General features: G+C 45.8%; 1 protein-coding gene across 1 annotated transcript; it reads left to right on the forward strand.

Annotated features, from left to right (window-relative positions):
* Positions 1-329: 329 nt before the first annotated feature.
* Positions 330-3,443, forward strand: Marcks (myristoylated alanine rich protein kinase C substrate). The gene is made up of 2 exons (XM_051164295.1): positions 330-868; positions 2,446-3,443. Exons 1-2 carry the CDS (start codon positions 767-769, stop codon positions 3,277-3,279), a joined length of 936 nt encoding a protein of 311 aa, XP_051020252.1. The 5' UTR covers positions 330-766; the 3' UTR covers positions 3,280-3,443.
* Positions 3,444-9,781: the final 6,338 nt, after the last annotated feature.

A 9,781-nucleotide genomic window follows, 5' to 3' on the forward strand; every position in this document is an offset into this window, starting at 1 on the left:
GAGAGTGGCGAGAGACAGACACGGATATAGACCGGCAAGAGTCAATGCAAGTCAAGTTAAAGCTTTCTCCGCCCCCATCCATAAGTACCCCCTCCCGTGTTAATTAATTCCGAACAAAGCAAGCCAATCAAGAGATGTATTATTATTTTCAGGCCGAGGGAGACGAGGCACACGTAATTTTTAATTGATTTATTTATTTGGAGGACATTAATTCTCGGTCTGAGGCTGATTTTCAAACCGTTTGCAAAGCGCGGCTCCATTGTTCGCCCAGAGCGCAGACCCCGCCCCCTGCTTTGTGTGCGGTGCGCGGATTGGCCAGCGCGCGCGGGGGCCGCGTCAGCGCCCGCGAGCCCATTCATCTGTGCACTTGGGCGTTGGACCCCGCATCTTATTAGCAACCAGGGAGATTTCTCCATTTTCCTCTTGTCTACAGTGCGGCTACAAATCTGGGATTTTTTTATTACTTCTTTTTTTAAAAAAAACTACACTTGGGCTCCTTTTTTGTGCTCGACTTTTCCATCTTTTCCCCTCCTTCCTGCGCTGCTGCTTTTTGATCTCTTCGACTAAAATTTTTTTATCCGGAGTGTATTTAATCGGGTATCTTCTGTCCTCCTCGCCACCCCCACCCCCTCCCTCCGGTGTGTGTGCCGCCGCCGCTGTTGCTGCCGCCGCCGCTGCTGCTGCTGCTCGCCCCGTCGCTACACCAACCCAAGGCTCTTTGTTTCCCCTCTTGGATCTGTTGAGTTTCTTTGTTGAAGAAGCCAGCATGGGTGCCCAGTTCTCCAAGACCGCAGCGAAGGGAGAAGCCGCCGCGGAGAGGCCCGGGGAGGCGGCTGTGGCCTCGTCGCCTTCCAAAGCAAATGGGCAGGTAAATTCTACCTGTGGTTCTGGACATTTCTTGAGTGTCTTTCTCTAATCTGCACGCCTTTCCTTCTTTCTGGTCGCGCCCGAGGTGCATTCCGGGGAGAGGAGCGTGGCCAGATCCTAGTCTGAAAGTTGAATGGGAAACGATAGCCTAAATTGTCAATTTTTCATAGGAAGGGTACCCCCGCCCCCCACCCCAAAGGAGTGGTTCCTAAGGATCCTGGCGAATTCTTGAGTAGACCGAAGGAAGAGTGATAATCGTCTAAAATGGCGTGGTTTGGAGATTGGCTGAACGTGACTAGCTAGGTGCCCCCCCCCCACGCCCCTCCGTTGCATTTGTGTTTGGGGCCACAGTGATGTTTGGGTGACTCTCGTATTTATTGTCGAGATTGGGTCGTCGTTGAGATTTCTGGTGTGGTTGTGTGTGTGCGCGCGCGTGTGTGTATGTGTGTGTAGGAAAAGGGGGGGGGGAGCCAACGCGGATGGCGGTGGAGAAAGGCAAGCCGAGAAGACTTGTGTTATTGTATCCAGAGGCAGAAAGCCCGGGTTCTTGGAAAGGTGGCTGGTTATAGCTGGACAGGCAGCGTTTCAAATGGGGTCTGTCTCTCTCTCTCCCATATGACTTTCTAAATGGTATCCTAGTGTGCTGGGAACACACGGTGGGTTTTTGAAGACCCCCTTCGTGACTGCCAGAGGTAGGGGGGGGGCCAGTTGTGGTGTTTTGGTCCGGACTGTTCGTATGAGTGACACCTCGGCCACCCTAGAGGATTGCCCCAGTGCTGCTGCTACCCAGGCCGAGAGCCATGGTTGGGTGGGCTCAAGAGGTCGGTCATGGGTGGCTGCTTCACAAACACAGGGCACCCACCACGCCTCTTTTCCTAGAGCAAAAGCCGCGTTGCTTTCGCCTGCTGTAAACCTACTGGGGCAAGACCGGCTCTGTCAAGAGGTTTTAACCCCGTTAAAAATGCAAAAGCAACTGCCCGGGCGCGCCCCGATTTGCAGGAGTATGGGCGAAGGTGGGCGTGGAAGCAGAGGCCAGACTTCAGAAATAATGGGTTTTCCCCAGCCTTGCTGGTTTCGAAGCCTCGGAGAGGCCGAGCAGCCAGCAGGCCACCTGAGCTTTGTTTGCGGACTCCGGGGCTGCGCGATCCCGGCTCCGGGGCGCCTCGGCCTGCGGGCAGGGCCCGGTTAGGCAGGGCGGGGTGGCCCCGCCCCTGAGCGCCCGCCCGCGTCCCGCTCCTCTCGGTGCGGTGGAGGAGCAGCGCCCCCTGCCGGCGCGAGGCCTAGGGGTCGAGCATCCCGGTAGGCCCGGGAGCTCCGTTTGTTCGAGGCGGAGGGATGGGTAACCCAGTGCAGACCCGGAGTGGGCCTCGCCCTAGATTCGTGGTCCCTCGGAATCCGGGCCACTTCTATCCACTCCCCAGCCGCGGGCCGCGGGGGCACGTGCCGAGTGTGCAGTCGGGCGGCCCGATCCCTTCTTTTCCCAAGCTTGTCCCAGGGTGGGCGGGGACGGCAGTGCCACGGCAGCTCCGAGTGACGCTCCCGTTTGTTTATTTCTTAATTTCTTTTTCTGGCCCGTAGGAGAATGGTCACGTAAAAGTGAACGGGGATGCCTCGCCCGCGGCCGCCGAACCGGGCGCCAAGGAGGAGCTGCAAGCCAACGGCAGCGCCCCGGCCGCCGATAAGGAGGAGCCGGCGAGCGGAGGCGCCGCGTCCCCCGCCGCGTCCGACAAGGACGAGGCGGCCGCGGCCCCCGAGCCGGGTACCGGCGCGGCCGAGAAGGAAGCCGCGGAGGCCGAGCCCGCCGAGCCCGGCTCCCCAGCCGCCGAGGCCGAGGCCGCGTCCGCCTCCTCCACATCGTCACCCAAGGCGGAGGACGGGGCCGCGGCGTCGCCCAGCAGCGAGACCCCGAAAAAAAAAAAGAAGCGCTTTTCCTTCAAGAAATCCTTCAAGCTGAGCGGCTTCTCCTTCAAGAAGAGCAAGAAGGAGGCGGGCGAGGGCGCTGAGGCGGAGGGCGCGACCGCCGCCGACGGCGCCAAGGACGAGGCTGCAGCCGGCGAGGCGGCCGCGGCCCCCGGGGAGCAGGCGGGCGGGGCGGGCGCCGAGGGCGCGGCGGGCGGAGAGCCCCGGGAGGCGGAGGCGGCGGAGGCCGAGCAGCCGGAGCAGCCCGAGCAGCCTGCGGCAGCTGCGGCGGAAGAGCCCCAGGCCCAGGAGCCGTCGGAGGCCACCGGGGAGAAGCCGGAGGAGCCGGCGCCCAGCGCCACCGGGGGCGACGCGCCCTCTGCCGTCGGGCCGGAGCAGGAGGCGGCGGCCGAGGAGCCCGCGGCGTCCGCAGCCCCCGCCGCCGCGTCGCCAGAGCCACAGCCCGAGTGCAGTCCGGAGGCGCCCCCCGCGCCAGTGGCGGCGGCCGAGTAAGCTAGCGGCGGCGCTCTTACGTAATCGAAGAACTTTTTCCCCCCCAGTTTGTTTGTTGGAGTGGTGCCAGGTACTGGTTTTGGAGAACTTGTCTACAACCAGGGATTGATTTTAAAAGACGTCTTTTTTTTTTTTTTTAATTTTGCATTTTTTTAAGCAGCAAATTTTGCTCATTCTTTTTTTTTTTTTAAGCCCCCTTCCCACAGATCCCATCTCAAATCATTGTTACCACCATTCCGACTGGTCGAGGACAGTTGGACAGCTTCCTCCGCCCTTTTTTTTTTTTTTTTTTTTTCCTCTTTTTTTTTTTTTTTTTTTTTTTTCTTTCTTTCTTTCTTTTTTTTTTTTTTTGCATCAGTATTAATGTTTTTTGCATACTTTGCATCTTTACTAAAAAAATGTAAACTTTGTCAGATCTATGGACATGCCCATATATGAAGGAGATGGGTGGGTCAAAAAGGAATATCAAATGAAGTGATAGGGGCCACTACGGGAAGTTGAAACAGTGCATAACAATGCTAAGATACTATGCCACTAAAATGATGGTGTAAAGGCTTAGGGTTTTTCTTTTCCTGTTTTCTTTTTCTTTTTTCTTTTTTTTTATTTTAAGAGAAAAGTTATTACGATGTATTTTGTGAGGCAGGTTTACAACACTACAAGTTTTGAATAAGAAGGAAAGAGAAAAAAATAAAAACACCAATACCCAGATTTAAAAAAAACAAAACAAAACAAAACAAAAAAAAAAGATCATAGTCTTAGGAGTTCATCTAAACCATAGGAACTTCTCGCTTATCTCATGTTAGCTGTACCAGTCAGTGATTAAGTAGAATTACAAGTTGTATAGGCTTTATTGTTTATTGCTGGTTTATGACCTTAATAAAGTGTAATTATGTATTACCAGCAGGGTGTTTTTAACTGTGACTATTGTATAAAAATAAATCTTGATATCCTTCAGAAGCACATGAAGTTTGCAACTCTCCACCCTGCCCATTTTTGTAAAACTGCAGTCATCTTGGACCTTTTAAACACAAATTTTAAACTCAACCAAGCTGTGATAAGTGGAATGGTTACTGTTTATACTGTGGTATGTTTTTGAGTACAGCAGACAATGCTTTCTTTTCCAGTTGTCTTTGAGAATAAAGGAAAAACAAATCTTCAGATGCAATGATTTTGTGTAGCATCTCGTCTATCGTGTTTTGTAAATACTGGAGGAGCTTTGACCAATTTGACGTAGAGCTGGAATGTAACTTTGCTTACAAACATTGCTATTCAACTCCTGCTTACGGTGTTCTAATTTTCTGTGAGCACACTAAAAGCAAAAAATAAATGTGAATAAAATGTACAAATTTGTTGTGTTTTTTTATGTTCTGAGGCTGACTTCTAGGTCTTAGGTTAATTTTTAGAAAGACCTTGCATGCCACCAAAAGCACATTTGGCTGTGGTGTTTTGACAGGACGTTTTCAAGCTCTGAAATTCATAATTAGCTGTGTCAGATTCCACACATAGGAAGGTCTTATACTGTGTAAACTGTTACCATCTATCTGCTTTTAATTTGCATTTTAAAAATTGAAATTTTCTCTTACTGTAGTTATAGCATGCCAGATTAAGTCATTTAAGACAAAAGTGGCTCGACCCTAAGACTATTTAAAATGTCTTATGAGACTGCTTCATGAACCATTTTCTTGTCATGCAGGTCCAGAAACTTAAATTTTATAATCAATAAGAGTGTTGAGACTGGACTGCACATAACTCATGAAAAGATGGCCAATCGTGTTCAAATGTGGGTGGTGTATTACCTGCTAGCATAAGCCTTAGCATTGGCTAATTTTTAAGTTATCATTTAAATGATGTGCTGTACTTTAAGGATAGGTTTCTATAAGGAAGTAATGGAGTTGAATGGACAGCATTTTCAGTTTATGGACCATTAAGCTTTTTTTTTTTTAAGTGTTATCTTATTCAAAGAAAAATTTACTTCTTTATATATTAATCTTTACTAGTTTCCTTTCTGCTTATTTTCCATCTCATAACTGAATATTTTTACTTTACTGGAGGCTAAACTGATTTTTTTTTTTTACCGTTGCTTTATTAAATGCAAAATAGTCCACCTGTTATGGTGTTCCTGCCCAGAGTGTACATTGGGGTTCAGGATAAAGTTGCACCACAGCTGTGGTGGCACCTCAATATTACATCGTATTAAAAAAGAATAACAGCATTAGCTTTTTGATAATGCTCCTCTAATTGAAATAATGGATCAATTAATGGTTCCTTTTCTTTCTAAACACCTTCCTCACTAATGAAACCACGTAACATCTAGAAGAGTAAACTTGATCTTGAGTTTCTTGATTTGGGGAAGACTAAAGTCAAACCTGGTAACCAAAGGACTGATTTGTAGGTCTTTACCACTTTAACCAACTTGTTTGAAGACCCCTAGTTGGCCAAATATGGTGCCTGGTATGCAGTAGGATTCAGTTGAAGTGGATTTTAAAAAATAACTCCTGCAGTGAGTAGTTAAAAATACTGTGTAGACAACGATTCTTTATTGCTAGGTTTGTTCTTTTAACAGCTGGGATTTATTAAGATGCATTATTTTGATCATAATCACTGCCTAAAACACTTTGGGTGGTATCTTGATGGAGTGGTGGATTTTCCTCCAAGTGGCTAAATGCAATTTGACATACTTTTCATCCAAAGTTTTGTACATCCTGTTGTTTTCTAATGGAAAAAATATGTTAATATGGCTTTTTTGTACTACTAAAAATAGCTTTGAGATTAAGGAAAATAAATAACTCTTGTACAGTTCAGTATCGTGTTATTAAGTCTGTATTGGCAGTGTGTACAGTGGCATTTGGTGTGGCTATGAAACACTCACTCTGGATTATAATAATCATTTGGTCCAATTCCTATTGCTTATAAAATAAAGTTTTACCACTTGATACAATCAAGCGTGCTAAAATAGGATGTTTTACAAATTTTATTTTTTAATTCAAGTTTTAGAGAAAAAATTTAAGTGTGAAAGGTGTTACTATCGCTCAGTTTAGGACTTAGAAGAGACATGCTTGATGCTGTGAACCCTTGTTCATTGAGTTATGGGCTAAGACAAAACTTAGCAAATCAAGGATACAAATTTAACAGAGCCTTGCTGATGAGGTTAAGGAGGTGGGGCCCAGCGCTGTCTGAACTCTTGTGTTATTAGTTCCTGGACACAGGTTCACAAGGTGACTCAGGTTATCCTTGAACTGGCAACCCTCCTGCCAGACTTGGGATTACAGAAGTGCACCACCAAGCACTGCTAATCTCACTTTAAATAGGTAGATCCCTTAGGAGTTGGTGGGAGTGAGGTGTGTATAGTTCAGTATAGTTGTACTTAACTTTGAACACGCTAAAATATATATATATATATATATATATATATATATATATTGGCTAAGTAGCTGGGCTACTTTTAATCATTCTCTGCAGATTGAACATTTTCCAGTCTCTGCTTCCCAGGCAAGGGAGAAGCAGGTTGTAACAAACAAATCCACACACTATCAGTTCTTACTGGGAATTTGAGTTGGAGTACTTGAAATTGTGCCCAAGAATGTTATTCTGGAAATAAGAAGAGGCTGTGTATGAACATCAACAGACTTAATTTAGGGGGGGTCTTTGTGTTTTTAATGCTTTTTTTAAGTACTAAATAAGGGCATAATTGATTAAAACCAGTGGGGTTACCTTTTTACCCTTCCAGTTCACCTTTACTCTAGTTAAGGGAAAAGCAAGAATCATAAAATCAACTTTCACAGCTATGTATTTGCGGGTTTTTTGATGTTGTTGTTTTAGTTGTAGGGAGGTCAGGGCAAACTGGAGAGATTTTTGTCTACAGTTTCTTCAACCCCAGAAGCCTTTTTGGAATCCTCTTTCCAGGACACAGATTGGAAACATTTCATTACTTATAACTGTGGCTCTTGTAGTCCAAATGGTAATTCCTGGATTGATCTGCCTAATAAGTGCACAGTGACTCCTGGTAACAGCTTTCCCTCCAGAATGGGAGACTTACTATCATTTTGGAAATTGTATTTTAAATGATAGCCATTTTTTTTTTTTTTTTTTTTTTTTTGGAGAAGTCTTAAAAATATTTTGGATTTTGAAAACATCTAATAATAAGTTTAGGACCCCCGCCTCCCAGGCAGAATCTCATTGCCTACCTTTTTGGGTTTTTGTTTTTGTTTTTTGCTTTTGTTTTTCTTGCTATTTTGTTTGCGTTTTGTTTTGATTTTGATTGTTTTCAAGACCAGGTTTCTCCCTTTAGCCCTGGCCCTCCTAGAACTCACTCAGTAAACCCGCTGACCTTGAACTCAGGGATCCACACCTCAAAACTGTTGGCCTTAAAGGAGTGTCCCACTTCTGCCGGCCTCATTTTGCACATCTTAACTTTCACTGTAGCAAAGTACTTACACTCTATGAACTTTATGACCCTATATTGGCAATGTGAGGAACTGCTCTTTGACACATGCGTAATGAGACCTCAATGTTCAAAAATAAGAGGGCTAACACTCTGGAATTTGGAGGTGATTCTAAGTTCTGACTCCACATTACAACTCTTTAACAGCTTCAAGTATCACAATCTGAGCATCCCACTTAACCATTTTGTTTCTATCCTTGAGAGACTAAATAGAGTTAAATACACAGCAGACTGGCATGGAGTGCTCCTGGACATCCAACATCCAAGAAGGAAAAAAGAAGCAAAGTCACCTCTGTTTTAAACAATCTAAGTCTGGAGAAGTCTGTTGAAAGATTAAGTTGCTGAGGCAGCTATGTTAATGTTTGTGTTGACTACATTTTGCTCAGTAACGCTGGGCCACACCGCATTCAAGAAAGCATGAGCCTTAGTGGCCCTTTCTTGTGACAAGGGACAGTACTGACTGACCCTCATGTTTTTTGTTTTGTTTTGTTTTGTTTGTTTTCAAGACAGGGTTTCTCTGTGTAGTTTTGGCTATTCTGGACTAGAAGTGTAGACCAGGCTGGCCTCAAACTCAGAGCAATCCACCGGTTCTGCCTCCCCGGGTGCTGGGATTAAAAGCGTGCGTCACCACGCCTAGCGATCCTCATATTTATTACTGCTATTTGCTAGGACTCTACGCTCAGAGGTGGGATTTCAGGAACGCCACCATATTGGACTTTTGACTTAAAAAAATTTTTATTTACATTACATCCCCTAGCTCTTATCTAACTATTCCCACCCTCCCTCCCTCTTCTGCCCTATTCCCCTCCTCTAGACCTCTGACAGGATGGGTCCTCCTCCTCCACCTACTAGGTCTCATCTGGATAGCCTGCTTCCCTTTCCTCTGTGTTCCCACAGGGCCTCTCTGCCAAGGGGCAGCGATCAAATCACGCGTGTTAGAACCTTGACGCCCTACTCTTCCTCACATGGCCTTCCTTTTGCTCCTTCCTCCAAAACGGAAATCCAGTCACCCCCAACGTGCCAGTGTGAAACCAAGTACTGCAGCGAGAACATGTAAACTGTAAACGTCTCACTCTGAGAATCTACCCACATTGACTTTACAAGGTAAAGATAATTTCCTGGGCCAATCAAAATCAACTATACGAAGTTAAGAGCCCTGGATGCTCTTCCAAAGGTTCGGAGTTCAGTTCCCAGCAACCACATGATGGCTCACAAAATCAACTGTACTATGAATGAGATGTCAGTGCTCTTCTTTTTCTCCTGTCTTTTCCTCATTTTGAAATGGCGCTTCTCTCTATAGCCCAGTCTTGGTCTCTGACCTACAGTCCTCCATCAGGTTTAATTATTTTTCCTATTTTAATGCCATAAAGTTTTGTTCTTGTTTTTTGGGTTTTTTTGTTTGGTTGGTTGGTTTTTGGTTTTTCGAGACAGGGCTTCTCTGTGTAGCCTTGGCTATCCTGGACTCACTTTGTAGACCAGGCTGGCCTGGAACTCACAGTGATCCTCCTGTCTCTGCCTCCCGAGTGCTTTTTAACTGACTTTTTAAATACCAGATTACTAAGCATTTCTCAAAGTTTCTGCTGGCTGGTCTTATAAGGTTCCCTAGGAGACAGATGGCAAGCTAACCTGCAGAATGTAAGGTTTCCTGTTCCTGGCTTTGAAGCATTGTTCTGCCAAATAAGAACTTAACCTTGGTGCACAAGGATTCTGCATGCACAGACTCAGCAAGCTGGATTTAAAATAACTTGGAAAATGTTTGTGTGTGGAACATCTGTGGACATTTTCCTTTATTTGTTAAAAAAAAAATTCAGTGAAACAAAGCATTTACACTATACCAGGTATTGCAAGTAATTTGGAGAGGATTTCATCAGTGTGTGTGTGTGTGTGTGTGTGTGTGTGTAGTATAGGCAGGTGCTACTCAGTTTACTATAAAGGACTTGAGTGTATTTGGATTTTAATATTTGCAGCGGGTGGGGGAGATTTATGTATAAAATTAGTATAGCCGTGTGTGTGTGTGTGTGTGTGTGTGTGTGTGTGTGCTCCATGTGGAGAAGTGTTCCA

Source organism: Acomys russatus, chromosome 21 (assembly GCF_903995435.1).
Source record: "Acomys russatus chromosome 21, mAcoRus1.1, whole genome shotgun sequence".
Classification (NCBI taxonomy): domain Eukaryota; kingdom Metazoa; phylum Chordata; class Mammalia; order Rodentia; family Muridae; genus Acomys; species Acomys russatus.

Bases quoted from the DNA above. Each gene is read 5' to 3' on its own strand.
- Marcks (XM_051164295.1), top strand. From the start codon at position 767: ATGGGTGCCCAGTTCTCCAAGACCGCAGCGAAGGGAGAAGCCGCCGCG. The intron at 869-2,445 runs GTAAATTCTACC...TCTGGCCCGTAG, and splicing joins CTTCCAAAGCAAATGGGCAG to GAGAATGGTCACGTAAAAGT.